General features: G+C 31.4%; 2 protein-coding genes across 2 annotated transcripts in view; one reads left to right on the top strand and one right to left on the bottom strand.

Annotated features, from left to right (window-relative positions):
• The window catches only part of LOC111706485 (muscle-specific protein 20), a 12,165-nt gene extending 3,392 nt beyond the window's left edge, over positions 1–8,773 (bottom strand). The window contains exons 1-6 of the mRNA XM_023479370.1: positions 8,632–8,773; positions 7,446–7,499; positions 6,177–6,247; positions 3,239–3,322; positions 2,411–2,447; positions 272–355 (exon numbers count right to left, since the gene is read on the bottom strand). Of these exons, the coding sequence (XP_023335138.1) occupies positions 272–355; positions 2,411–2,447; positions 3,239–3,322; positions 6,177–6,247; positions 7,446–7,499; positions 8,632–8,643 (342 nt within the window). The 5' untranslated portion in view covers positions 8,644–8,773. The remainder of the gene's footprint in view (positions 1–271; positions 356–2,410; positions 2,448–3,238; positions 3,323–6,176; positions 6,248–7,445; positions 7,500–8,631) is intronic.
• Positions 8,774–11,182: 2,409 nt separating this feature from the next.
• LOC111706482 (tryptophan 2,3-dioxygenase) lies at positions 11,183–14,432 on the top strand. The gene is made up of 5 exons (XM_023479366.1): positions 11,183–11,457; positions 11,595–11,689; positions 12,467–12,502; positions 13,038–13,071; positions 14,247–14,432. Exons 2-5 carry the CDS (start codon positions 11,634–11,636, stop codon positions 14,352–14,354), a joined length of 234 nt encoding a protein of 77 aa, XP_023335134.1. The 5' UTR covers positions 11,183–11,457; positions 11,595–11,633; the 3' UTR covers positions 14,355–14,432.
• Positions 14,433–15,012: the final 580 nt, after the last annotated feature.

The following is a 15,012-nucleotide window of genomic DNA, read 5'->3' as shown; positions in this document are numbered from 1 at the left end:
GCAAAAAAAATCATTTCTGACACCCCTAGGCTTTGTACGCCAATATAATTCATCAAAACCATACTGCAGTCCTTCAATTATCATACAGGGAAATTTTCATCCTTCTAAACATCCCAACGAAAGATTTGACAGGTTCTTTAACATTCATTAACATTTAAAAAGTTGTGCTACTATAAGTTGAATTTGGCTCCGGTGTTAAACAGAAACATCAAACAGAATCGATTGGTTTACTAGTTATTATTTTGGGAGCACTCCCTTTAAAAGGACCTACCGCTCTATCCAGGGCAAACATAGTGTTTGTCACAGCTCCTAGATCTCGTTTCTCAAACAGGTCATTAGTTTGGAACACATCAACCTGCAGTACAGTGGGACACATACAATTATGGAAAAGGAAGACGACGTTAAATCTACCTTTGATTTTAAAGCACGGTGATTAAGCTATATACACTCAACATAGCCAATTATTTCAATGAACAAAATCAAATACTACACATCAATATACAGGGTGTCCCACATCAAATTAGACCGCGTCAATGGGTCTAAATTACAATTTCCGGGATAAATCAGAAAATTTAAGAAGAATGAATCATTTTAAAAAATTTGATTAGGCTAATAGAAATTTTTTTTGCAGAAAATGCTAGATTTTTTGAGTATTATGTGCGCATTTTGGCGTTAAAGATTGGAGATAATCTAATATGATATGGGACGCTCTGATGATATATATACATATATAAAGTATATGTAGTCTATGTCAATCTATTTGTATATCCGATCTTAACTGATTAAACCCTTGACCGATTTGCCTCAAATTTTGATTAAGAACCACGGGAATGTTTTCATCTTGATTTAAAAATTCTAAGTTGAATGGGTTGACGTATATATAGTTTTTAAATTCTCGAAATTCATGTCGTCTTGACAATTTTTCAATAAGTTTTACACGTATTATTAAATATTTTACCTAAATATCAGTAATTGCAAAAAATAAATATGTGGGAACAGTTTTAAAGAGCTCCATTTAAACATGCAATTAAAAAACTTAATATCTTCAGCATTCCATTAAGAATACGACATTTTATAAATTTGTTCAATGTCTTCGAAGTACTGGGTTAAACTGGTTTTGTTTATATATACAGGTTTGGAACACATTAATCTATAACATCTGATTACATTTTACAATGTACAGTGTACGAGTGTGTTTAGATATACAGGTTTTGGAACACATTAATCTATAACATCTGAATACATTTTACAATGTACAGTGTACGAGTGTGTTTAGATATACGGGTTTGGAACACATTAATCTATAACATCTGAATACATTTTACAATGTACAGTTTATGAGTGTATTTAATTTTCACAAAATTTCCAACAAAAACCTGGGATTTGTGGGATTAAAAAGACAGCATTTATTATGCACACAGGGTTACCCGTATTGGTGTAAGTAGGTGAGTATCAAATGACATTATTTTGATGTTTTTGACTACACGCACGGAAAAAATGACAAATTACCCCAATTTTGGGGCTATTTACATCTATAGGGGTTACCCAGGGTTTCTTTCTTTGTCAAACCATAAGATTTACCATTTAAAGATAATATTCAAGGCAGAAGACCATTTTTAGATTATTTACCCTTTAAAATCACAAGGTTGAGGTATAGATAAAGATAGATTGCGCATAAGACGAGATTTTTCATCTTGAAAGATATAAATGTACAGAGATGTTTAAAGATATTCCTATTATATAGATTAACTAGGTCGGTTGTGAACATTGGCTGTTCTATATGTCATTGAGTGTATATGGCATTGTGGTGTACATGAGTTCTGTGAAAAGAAATTTAAGTTAGTTTAGTCCTTTTCATGTTCTTCTTCAATTCTCATCAATATGATATATTGATCAGTGAAATAATTTGATATTCTCAAAATAAAATTCACTCCTGAGTGGTTTAATAATTATGAAATCCATTAAAACACCAAACCACCCCGCTTATCATTGAAGTACACTCAGACCCCTAGAAGTATGAGTTCGCGGACTGTACAATTCTTGGTGATTTTGCATACATAAGCTATCTATGTTTATTTATTTATCTGTGAGTTTACCGCGATATTTTAAAGACGATCGGCTCATGATTATTCATGTTAGGTTAGGACTCACACATTGTCCCTTNATAAGCTATCTATGTTTATTTATTTATCTATGGGTTTTTGTATTTGTAATGATATTTCTGTCACTATACACTATATTCAAATCAAAATATAAATCTTCCAAAACAAAAAGTTGGACGATTGTCTTTGTTCTTTCTAAAAATTAATTAATTAAGCAAAAAATGGCATTAATCAAATAATAATAAATAATAATAATTAAAATGTGGGAAAACATTTAACATTAATATTTGTTTTACAAAATTATTTACCTGATCTACCCCGTAGTTCAGAAATGCATTGTGTAACCTAAACAAATCATTAAACAATAAAATAACTTGAGATTTTAGAACATGGTCAAATTTTCTTATCCCTTTATCAAATCTGATGGTTTAAACCTTTACATTTTAAACTCAGATTATTTATTAAAACAGAATAAATAGTTTGAAGCATCTCAGGTCTAGGAGATTGGTTTGTAAAGATATGGTGGTTATATAATCAGAGTTTGTTGCAAAGACTCAATTTGTTTTGAAAAATCTAAAATATTTTAAGAAAGAAGGGATAATTGAATTTTACAAAAAACTATTCAATGTGTGTAGTGGAGATAATGAAAAACAGCTTCAGAAGGATTACAGACTTTTCTTGTTCAAAAAAACTAGGCTTCTCTTATTGGTCAGCTTAATCGAGGGCTCGACCAATCAGGATTCTGGATTTTTAAAATCTTCGTAAATCAGAAGTAAGGATTCAAACATTTAAGATTTTAATTTGAAAAGATAAACTCTTGCATTCAGCAGTTTCCGTTCATGAATTCTATCCAGAAGTCCAGATCACTGAGCTAAAAACATCTTCCCGATGCTAAGAAATGTCGATAATAAAACCATTAATACAAATTTAAACCATTTATATATAAAAAAATCTTACATTCTTTGTAATTAGCATAACTGTCGAGAAAAATATCAAGTTTCAAGGAATTAAAAAAAATAAAAAAAATAAAGTTACTCCGGAACATGACAGACAGGGTTTCATTTTAGCTTGAAGCCAAGAAAGTTTTAAAATCTTCTTTCATCAAATTAAAATTTATTTTGAATTAAACAATTTACTTTGTTATGTTCTCCATGAGCTTGAAGTTTGCACCGCTCGTGTTTATTTTGGTAACACTACCAGGCTGCAGTACGTTCATAAACCTGAACAATATGCTGCAGTACGTTCATGTACCTAAACAATATGCTGCAGTACGTTCATAAACCTAAACAATATGCTGCAGTACATTCATAAACATAAACAATGTGCTGCAGTATGTTCATAAACCTGAACAATATGCTGCAGTACTTTCATAAACCTAAATAATATGCTGCAATACGTTAATAAATTAACCTATGCAATATACTGCAGTACGTTCATAAAACTAAATAATATGCTGCAGTACGTTTATAAACCTAAATAATATGCTGCAGTACGTTCATAAATTAACCTATGCAATTTACTGCAGTACGTTCATAAACCTAATGATATGCTGCAGTACGTTCATAAACTTAAACAATATGCTGAAGTACGTTCATAAACCTAAATAATATGCTGAAGTACGTTCATAAAACTAAATAATATGCTGCAGTACGTTCATAAACCTAACTAATATGCTGCAGTACGTTCATAAATCTAAACAATATGCTGCAGTAAGTTCATAAACCTAACTAATATGCTGCAGTACGTTTATAAACCTAAATAATACCCTGCAGTACGTTCATAAACCTAAATAATATGCTGCAGTACGTTCATAAACCTAAATAATAGGCTGTAGTGCGTTCATAAACCTAAATAAAATGCTGCAGTACGTTCATAAACATAAACAATATGCTGCAGTACGTTCATAAACCTAAAAAATATATTGCAGTACGTTCATAAACCTAAATAATATGCTGCAGTACGTTCATAAACCTAAGCAATATACTGCAGTACGTTTATAAAAACTAAACAGTTTTCTGCAGTACGTTCATAAACTTAAGCAGAACGTTCAGCGATTGAGTGGGAGGAAAACCCTAGATACATTAGAATAGATCTAGTCTTATTTATCCAGGAAGAAAAATTAAGATTGTTATTTTATTTCTTCTTTTAAAGAAAATTGAATGTTTTATTCAAATATCCTTTTTACAAAAATCTGCAAGGGCACATTTTAAAAAATATCACTTTTGATATTTTCCCCTGGAAGTAGAGACTAGCAGCTTAAGTGCCCGGAGTTGGCGTAACCAGTTTAGAATAAAATAATTTATTTTATTCAATTTTGGGAGAATTTTTATCCCGCATTTTTACTCGCAATTTCATGATCTTGGGTTTAAAAAGATTTTTGTTCCGAGGCAAATAAGAAACATTTTATAACTGGCTTCTTTCATATTTCGCGGATTTGCAGAAAAAAAAATGAAAATCAATCAGCTTGAATTGAATTAATTTATATAGCACAAGGTTCCATTTTAAAAAACTTGAATTTAAACCTTAAACAAACAAAAAAGTAAAAATCCCGGCAAAAAGGCAGTTGTATTACTGGGTTCCCTGAAAAAATCAGCCAATTTGCCGTTCAACCGTTTGGCCAACTATAGCTGACATATACAGGGTGAGTCAAAAAAAAAGTGTGATTTGCGGCACCTGGTGCAAAATTCTACCTTTTTTTGTGCAACTCTCCTGTATGATGTTTTTTCAATATTTTTTGAAAATTTGTAATTTTTTTTGGTACTCCAATGGCCCCCAAAAAATCCGCGAATCTTTTTTTCTCTCAAAATCAAAAGTTCAGCAAAGCAAAAATGTGCATTCATATTATTTCTCTCTAAATCTAAAGTTTTATTAAAATTGAATCACAGAAAATTGGCAAAATCGTAATAAGAAAATCCGCAATTTTCAGTTCTGGGCTAATTTTTTAGGAAAAGTTATTTAAATTCTTTAGTTCCTTTCTTCTAAGTATATTCTAACGTATTAAATATACGCTGTTTAGATGAAACCTTAAGAATCATTGAAAAACAATTTTTCCGTAAAAATTATACCAGAACTGAAAATTGCGAATTTTCCAATTACAATTTTGCAAATTTTCTGAGATTCTGCAATTCAATCTTTTTAAAATTTTAGATTTCGATAGAAACAATTTATTTACACACTTTTGTTTTTCTGAACTTTTGATTTTGAAAGAAAAAAAGGTTCGCGGATTTTTTTTTTGACCATTGAAGTACCAAAAAAAATGCAAATTTTCAAAAAATATAAAAAAAACACCATACAGAAGAGTTGCACAAAAAAAGTTACACTTTTGCACCAGGCGCAGCAAATCACACTTTTTTTTACTCACCCTGAATATATATGTAAACAATCTAGATCCGAGATAACGTAATGATAACTCTACTCAAAGTCTAATTAGAATCTAAATGACTCTATCTCTCGCCAAAATACCGGCTCTCTATCCTTAGCCAAAACTCAAGGCTATATATACGTCTGCGTTGAAAGACAAATCTCATTGAACTAAATTTATTTATATACAGGTGGACGAAACTGACCGGGCTATCCCGGCAGGGTCAACATACAGATAATTAAGATATTTATATTACTAGCATGGATAACATAGATAACATTTTACTTGATCCAGAATATGCTACATATATATATGTATATATATATATATATATTTATATGCATGAGAGAAAATCTTTATTATATGCTTGCTGAATAAAAAAAGTTTTAACCTTAGGTTTCCCAAACAAATTTCAGCAAATTCGGTCCAGCTGTTTGGCCAGCTATAGCTTACATATAAATATATATAAAAATATATGTTTAAGCGAAGAGCTTTATTATACAGATATAGACTAGCTGAAGGGCAATTGAAAGAAAAAAATTTGATTTTTGAAGGAGAAAAAAAATCAAATTTTTGTTATCCTATGTTACCCACGAGTTCCTTAAAAAGAATTGTCAATTTTGTTTAGCTGTTTTGCCAGCTATAGCTAACATACACATATATTTATATATATGAGCAAAGAGATTTAATATATAGAAGATATATGATTAAACCTGCAGAGTAGAACACCATTCTTCAGTACATCTTCGTAAAGAGTATCCTCAGGCCACTCACCAACTACTGCCTGAATATAATCATAATACTAGTTTGGAAACCCAGCTTTGCCTGAATATAAACTTTCCCAATAAAAGTCAACCCACAGGCCTCACATCTGTAAATCAAGCCACGAAAGTTACTGTAGTTCTATCTAGTTTTCCAATCAAAATTGGAGGCAAATCGGCCACTGGATTATTGTCGGACAGACAAACAGACAAACAGAGGTTATTCCTTAATTTATTAAGATATATGTATTGTAAATGTGCATATAGTAAGAATGCAGGTATGCTAATACGATAAAAATGTTGATGTTGTATTTGTAGGCACGTGGATTTTAGGGCGCTTTCTAGTAATAATTCAGCTTTTTAATCTGACAATTCGGAGCACGATCGAAATTCAGCCGTGTATTGTACATAATACTCATATTTTTTTCATATTTTTATTCAACTACAAAGCCTTAGATAATCCAAATAAAAAAATTTCAATTTACTATGTAGTTTGGACCCGCCTAACCAGAGTAGGTTGTTTTAATTGGTTGGCCCACTATAAACAAATGAGAATTGCAGATAAATACAATGTACATTGTAAATTTTAAACATAAGAATGATGATAAATCAGGAAAAAGGTAAGGATGAGGGACAGACTTGAGAAGTTGCCGTGCTTTGGAAACTGCACATTTGGGAAGTTGCCAATTATGAAAAATGCCTATAATTGGGAAAGTGCCTAACATCTTCCATAAATGAAGTCTGAGAATGGGACTTAGGGCCGGTGTCGTGGGAAAATGTCTTAGCCATTTCAATACCAAAGTTAGAAATCAAAAGCAATGTTACAACATTAATAATGATTAATTACATAAAATTTAATTTAACTCTGAAATTTATTAAAAAAGGAGAAATCACAAAAAAGTGATTTCCTCTCAAATGTCATCCTCCTATCAAATTTTCAAACAATTAATTATTGTTCAAGATATGGATTTCTAACGTAATTTCTAACGTAATATTTTTTCTAATCAAAATCGATCAATAAACATCGACAAGTGTCATATTGTTACGTTTGATGCCTATCATTGTGTTAAATAAGTTAAATCTCTAGGGGGGAGGGGGGGGGGGAGATGAACTGATGCACGATACCATGTTGCAGTAAAAGTCGACGATTGTTAATGTAAGGGGGAACATGTGATTTTTGAGAAAGAGAAACGTTTATGTAATAATTGTCAAGAAATATACTTTTATCCAATCTGCCACAGCCTTCTCTTGTCCTGCATCCCTTTTTATCGCAACCTAAAACAAAATAAATAAAAGACGACATTTAAGCAATCTTTTGATGCTGTTATGAAGCAAAAAGTTTTTCCATTTTCTTGAAAAAAACTTCTGAAATGAAATGCACAAGCAAAATTATTGTGTTTCATGTTCACTGATTATGTTTCTTATATGAACATGCAAGGTCCGTCCTAATGACGTACTTTCGGTACGATAGTTTGGCCCCTAGACGCCATCTGGTCGACCATTTAACAGTGTTGAGAAGACGCGTACTCTGGACTTTATAACTTGAGTCTAACCGTCGTCTTCCATGCACAGCTGTATAGATTCCTCAGTAAATTGAAAAAGTACCATGGGCTTCTTAAAAAAATGATGAAACTTTAAGAGTTTTATATTTTTTTCTTTGTTTTTCATCTTTTTTTTCCTTTGTATCTATGGAAGAAGAATGTTTTTAACTTTAATAATTTAATTTTGAAGTTAATGGTGAAATCAAATACACAAAGTATTGCTTTGATATCGTCTTCATCTTCCAAAAGTTTATGAATCCCACTGAAAAAATCGTAGTTTTTGTAAACAGGTCGTGTCCTTCTTTTAATAACCCTTTAATGTGTTCCTTAATTTTAATCAAAAGAAATACAGTTAATTAATAACTAATGTAAATAAAAATATAAAAAGTACTATGCATAGAAACTAAACAGGTTTTCATGTTTCACAGAATCTAATAATTTGTATGTCAGGATAAATAATGAAAACAACGTTTACATTTATATAACAGTCAGCAAATAATAATTCGAGTTTAAACTATAAAATGAACTATGTATCATTTTTATCTCGAACTTTTCAAAACTCCAAAAAACAATTTATCATTTACTCTCAGACAAATTAGAATCAATGGAAATTTAAACCCCCGAGGGATTCAATTAAACCCAAGGGCTTGCGGATTTTGCGGATTTTTTTTGCCTTTGTAGATTTTCAAGGTATCTTTCAATGAAAATATCTCGACGGGATTAAATGAAAATTGTTGCATACCAAAAAAAACCGCTTTTTATAAAGGAATAAAATTCCTACCAAATACCAATAGAATCATTATTAAATACCCGTTTATAATTTTTCACAAAAAGATATTTCCAAAAATGTTTTTATTTTTTCCTACCGGTCTAGGCATTTTAGTGTGCTGTGTTCTTTCACTAGTATATCTGTATTCGCCTGTATCCCTTCAGCTTTAAACGATTTTAATAAACAAATAATTCACAGGAGGGATTCAACATGATATGTAATTTCATCGAGGGCCCTGAAAAAGATTTTAGTAATCTCCTATTCCATAAATATTGCCCCCCCCTCCCCTCCCACTCCCCTGTCTGAAAAGGTGTGGAACCATGTAGAACCTTCCTGAAATTCACAAACAATGAATTATCAAAAAAATATTTTACGAAACCTTTATATAGTTTATATAGTTTATATAGTTTATATTGGAAATTACAAAAATGTTTCCAGTTCATCAAGCACAATTTAATTAATTACTTTAATACAAATAATATTAATATATTTTCAAGATGGAATGTTGTTTTATTAATTACATATTTTTGCACCAATTGTATACATTTCCGAATTCGGGCTCTAAGTATTTTTCCTTCCCCATTCTTATATTGTTCTTTAGTCTTTCTTGGGTTTTATTCAGTCAAGTTGTGATATTTTGATAAAGTGAAAAGAAGAAAATAGTAAATATGAAGACGACATTGAAGCAATACTGAAGTGCATTGGATCTTGTTACAAAGCCAATAGCTTTACTTTTAGGTTTTTAAATCGGTCATAAAGTAAAATATGGGTATGTTGACATTGCACAATTGCTGTGCCTTCTGTTCATTGGACTTCACAAACTTTACAAACTTGAGTTTAAAAATCGACTTAGCTTCCTATTCCAGAGTTTTCTGGTTATTACTGTATGAAAGCTATGCACCTATCACAACATTTTTAAATCCTTATTATTTAAAAAAAAGATGAAATCCAGGGTAGTTTTAGGGCTCTAAACTTACTAGAAGGGATCCTTTTACTCTGACTAAATATCTAAAAATAGACAAGGATAGCCTTGTATAGGTTTTATATAAAGTTGGCACTGTTCCAACTCCATGATCTATTTTGTAGATAATTCACTAAAATACTGGAAAATCAGGTAAAACGTCTAGAAAAACTAGAATGGAAGTGAGAGGGGGTGTAATATCTATATTTATATAATCAGAAAGGCATAAGTACGAGTAAGTTTTATTCCTTGATATATAAGGTTGATAAAATAAGGATATATTGGATAAAGAAGAGAAATAATCACGTTCACCACCGGACTAACCAGGGCGAGATGTGTTTGGTTTCTTTAATTTGAATTCACATATGTTGGCCTTTTATTCAACAATATTTAATTTTACAGAGCTGTTCTTCTGTACTTCTACATTTTTAGTGCAGCCACTGACAAAAAAAATAGAAAAAAAGATGAAAAGTAAATTTTTAGATCAATTGAATAAATTGTGATATTAAGTCACCTAGCTTGCTGTGTTCAGTTCATGGACCGAACTGTTAAATCTGCATGCGCTTTACGGAGCATTTGTTCAAATTCAACATTTTATAGACCTACTTTTCTTTGAAATAATATGTTTATGAATTGACACATTTTTAAATCTCAGATTTAAAACATTTCAATTAAGTATTTCTTAAAAGTTTCCTTTCTTAAAAAGGAGAATTTTTTTTCAATCAAAAATGATTTAAAGTTATTAGAATTTTAAAAATATCAATTATACTATTAAATATAGTTATATGAACTTCACTCTTGTAGCATAAATTTATTTCATATCAGATATTTAAGACGCCTGCCTAAAGAGCGTATAGAAATAAACGTTTATCAATCAAATATCAATTAATTTCATATGAGAATTTGCCAAAAGTATTTAAGATATTTAGTCAAGAAGTTCTCAAGTTTCATTTAATACAGAGTTACCCAAACAGGATGAGACTTAAAGGGACAGACCGGCGATGTAAAGTAGTTGAACTGAGTATTCTGCAGTGTTGTGGACAAATTCTTTAGGATTCATTTGAGACATATAAAACTTAAAATTATTAAATAATTGATTTATTAACAAAGTTCTTTTGAGAAATATGTTCCTAACCATCTAATTAGTTTACTGCATATTTTTGATACTTTATTTTTCGTCGTCGTTATTTAATAATTTAAAAAGCCCGATTCTGAAAACGTAATCACCCAAATTAATAATTTTGAACGTCGACTATGCACTCAAACTCAGTAATCATACATCGAAGAAACGTTTTATATGTCTCAAATGAATCTTAAAGAATTTGTCTACAACACTGCATACTCAGTTCAACTACTTTACATAGCCGGTCGTGTCCCTTGAAATGACATACCTCAAATTCCTTACATATTATGATTTACACACCACGAACAAACGAGAGAGAGAAGAATTCGGTTTCTTTTATTTGAAATCAAACGTGTTTTCGTCTATAACTCAACAGTCTTTAGACTTACAGATTTGTTTGTTTTATACTTTTCCATTTAAAATGTATATGCCAACCAATCAATGTTTATGATGAAAGGCTATAAAATTATGTAAAAGGGGTCAAATTTTGATCGAAAGTCACAGTTTTCTGAAAAATTGACAGAACCATTAAATCCACGTGTACAGGTTGAAATATATATATTTTGATCAATAATAATCTCCTAAGGTTTGTGAGAGAAAAATAAGAAAGTAAACAATGCGGGGAACCTTGAATGTAAGATATAAGTCTGAATAAATTCCGCACAGTCGTCTCTGAAGTTTCATCCTTTGTGGGTAACATTAAGTTAGAACTTGAAAAGTAAGGGAAAACTGTAGCTCTGATTCCCAAAGATAGGTTGATAAGATTCCGTTGTTATGGATGGAAATCTGAAACCGTCTAAACCTGGGCTCCTGCATCTGTTGGATAATTTAACAAACAGGTTTATTTTTTAATTTTTTACATTCTTAACAACATCTTGATTTCATGATATATACATTGTTCTACTGGAAACAGGTTTCTCTGGCTTTCACTAGTCACGTGATCCCTCTAGAGATCAGCGGAAAGAATTTTATTCAGTTAAACTTGGACTGTGGTCAGAGTAGGATGTGCTGAACTATGACGTCACCGTTCCAAAGTTCGTTTATCAACCCTAATACAGGGTGTCCTGCAGGGTAGGTCTCAAAGCAGAAATACATATTTTCTTTGGCATTTTATTTGTCATCCCTGTTCTTTGAATGTAAATTTTTCCTTCAGTATAAAATAAATGTTTGCGCCTGCGATATAGCGCAAAAGGTTTTCACTGCATAGAAGAGAAATAAAAACTAAAAGGTATCAGAAAAGGCATGAAAACTTTCAGTGGATGTCAATTTTTAAAATTTCTCTCCCCCCCCTTCTCCCCACATCATAAAAATTCATTTCCCTCTTCCCTAAAAAAGGGATATATCATTATTTTATTGTCTCATATCTGAAAATCTGTAAATTCTAAGGTTCACCGGTCCCTGACAATATGTCTTTTAATAAATAATACTGCTCGAGCTATCGAGGCAAACATAAAAAAAACCATTGCTTGATCAGACAAAGCTTCTATGGGTAACGTTGTGAATCGGACATACAAGTCAATCAGAAAAGGGTCACTTAAAATTACGTTTACAGTCCCTTTAATGTTGAATGTACAAATAAAAAAGGCCTAAATAAGTTTCGTTGAGCTGTCTTCGAATTCTCATCCTTTGTGGATAATCCTGTATGCACTATAGAATCTCGCTAGGAGGTATTTGTTCATTTGGTGTACTGTCCCGTTGTGCCTTCTATAGTCTGTATATGTACTGTACTGCTTGCTCTGGATAAAATACGGCCCGGTACTTGAATTGAACCAGAGTTTACAGTGTGAGAATGTAAAGTGTAGAGAATATTGAAAAATACTGTGAATATGCAAAATCTTATATTTGTAGGTATACAAGGGCTCCTCGAAGTACAGAATCCTTTAGGAAAACCAAAAATATTTAAAAACCATCTTTAAAAAGTTTTTTTCATTCGTGTCATAATTTAAAACTTGAACATTTTAGATCCAGTGATAACCAGAAAACAATTGAATAGGAAGACGACATTATATAGATATCAAATTGTATTTGATGTTGTTTCACACTTGTATGCCAATTCCATTATAGCGCCTGATCCAATCACGGTTCAGTAATGTATTTGGTGTAAATTCTGAACAACCAATAGAAATAGCATGGCGGTAACATCTATCTTTCTATCTATCTTATCAGCCAATTAGAGTTGAATCCTTATATCAGAACTATAACAGTAAATAGAAATATTTACTACTACTGAAACTACAGTTTCTAAGCAAATAGTTTAACTGCACACTTATAAAATTAAATGGGTCTGTCTACACTGCAATATTGTTGCGTCTCACTCGCATTGAACTTCTTTATGTTATAACTAGAGTGTAAAAGTCGTCTTCCTTTTTCAGATTTTTATGGTTATCACATTAAACAATATTTTTTTTGTTAATTGCAGCGAAGAAACCGAGAATGAACATTTACGACATCAGGTAAGGTCGTCTTTAATGGACTGTTCACATACATAAAAGCTAAAAAATATTTTTAATTTTGATATTCCACGGGCAGCGCCTGACACTTCAGCTAAACTCATGATTTAATACGAAGCGAGGGTAAACGGCGAAAGTAACCAGGCTATGAATAAAAAATAGCAATTCCGTGCACTCTTGCTAGTAATAATAATAAATAATAAGGGCCGGACCGTTAAAATACAGAACAATATAAACGTTTGACGTTTCCAGTGAACGAAAACTTTCGTGAAACATGCAAATATTTGCGTACGTATTTCGCAAACTTTTTCGATACATTTTTTCGCATTATTTTTTGGTAAAATGAATTAAGCTAAAATAGTTTTCGCGAAAAAAAAATTTCACGAAAACGGTGTTGTTGCCGCTATAATTATTTGCGCAAAAAAAACTTGTGGAATTCTCTGCTCTCAGGGACCAGCATTAGAAGCTTTATTATATCATAATTAATAATTTCTCTTCCGTATTTTTTTTCGCAAAATTTTCGCATTCTTTCACGAAATTTTTGCATTTTTTTCGCAAATATTTCGAATTTTTTCGCGAAACAGATTAGAGCGAAATTTCGCAAAAAACCCGAAAATTTTCGCATTTTTCTCGAGCGAACGAAATGCGAAATTTGAACCCTAGTTCTGCATGACACAAACAAACAATTTTTTTTTATTCTATAAAGAAGACATACACAAAGAATAATACAGGGTGTCCCACGAAACATGACAGTTGGTGAATAGTTTTGAATGTCTTCTTCCATAACAAGTATTATATATTGAAGACTTTTTGCAGTTTATTTTGCTAAAAAAAAATCTTTTACTAAATTATATTTTGCTTTGAAATCGACTTATAATAATACTACCAAGCGATGTTTTTATTATTCTCTTTGGTATTAAAGAACCTAACAAATTATGGAAGAAGACATTTAAAACTATTCACCAACTGTCATATTTCCTGGGACACCATGTATTATTCTAAAAACAAATGTTGACGTAAATAAAAATATTTCGTAATGTACATTGTACATATTATTCTAAAAATAAGGTTCTTGCACTTGCATGAAAAAATGTAGAATTCTAACATACTCAAAAAAAGATTATTCGCGAATATACAGAAAAATAAAAAATTGCATTTTTTTTTATTAATTTGTGTAGGAGGGTGTAAACCTAATGGTAGAGCAGAAAGGATTAAGCTATGGAGAATATTTAAACCTGGATAAAATACTGGACGCTCAGGAGATGCAATCTTGTAAACATGGTTAGTAGCTACAGTTCAACACAGAGTAATTAGGAGACATCGAAAGAATTTATAAAATGACATCTGGACAATTTTCCATTGGATTTTATACGATTATACCTAAATCTTAGTAATTATAAAAATAAATAGATAGCCATAAAATCTTTTCAAACTATTGCCCATCGCTTCCCTTCTTTTTAATTATATATATACTAGGAAACTTGGGGATACAGTGATCCCAAGTGATAATTTCCCAAATAGCAACTTCCCAAGTGATAATTTCCCAAAGGGCAACTTCCCAAGCGTTATGCTTCCCAAAGGTTAGGTTTGGCCTTCTGAGTCGCCACAGGATGCACTGGGAGTCCACAGCGCTGTGAATAGGATATTCTTGGGAAGTTGCCGCTTGGGATATTGTATATTTGGGAGGTTGCCACATCAGAAGACTATCCGCACTTCATAGAACTGTATTTCACAGATATTTAAGTTACAGAACAAAAACAAACCTAGTACTTTTCTAAACTCAGATTTTTATCTCTATATCTTTGCAACTTGATGTCACAGCTAGATCTTTGATATTTTCAACTACGAATTCCGCTTGTTGGTTCAAAAAAGTTGAAGTGATTTAGAGTTTGTGGCAAGAACTGAGTTCCTCTAGATAGGATACTAGATACTAGATAGGATACT

This window comes from Eurytemora carolleeae, unplaced genomic scaffold (genome assembly GCF_000591075.1).
Source record: "Eurytemora carolleeae unplaced genomic scaffold, Eaff_2.0 scaffold714, whole genome shotgun sequence".
NCBI lineage: Eukaryota > Metazoa > Arthropoda > Copepoda > Calanoida > Temoridae > Eurytemora > Eurytemora carolleeae.
This window is presented reverse-complemented; position numbering and strand designations above follow the sequence as displayed.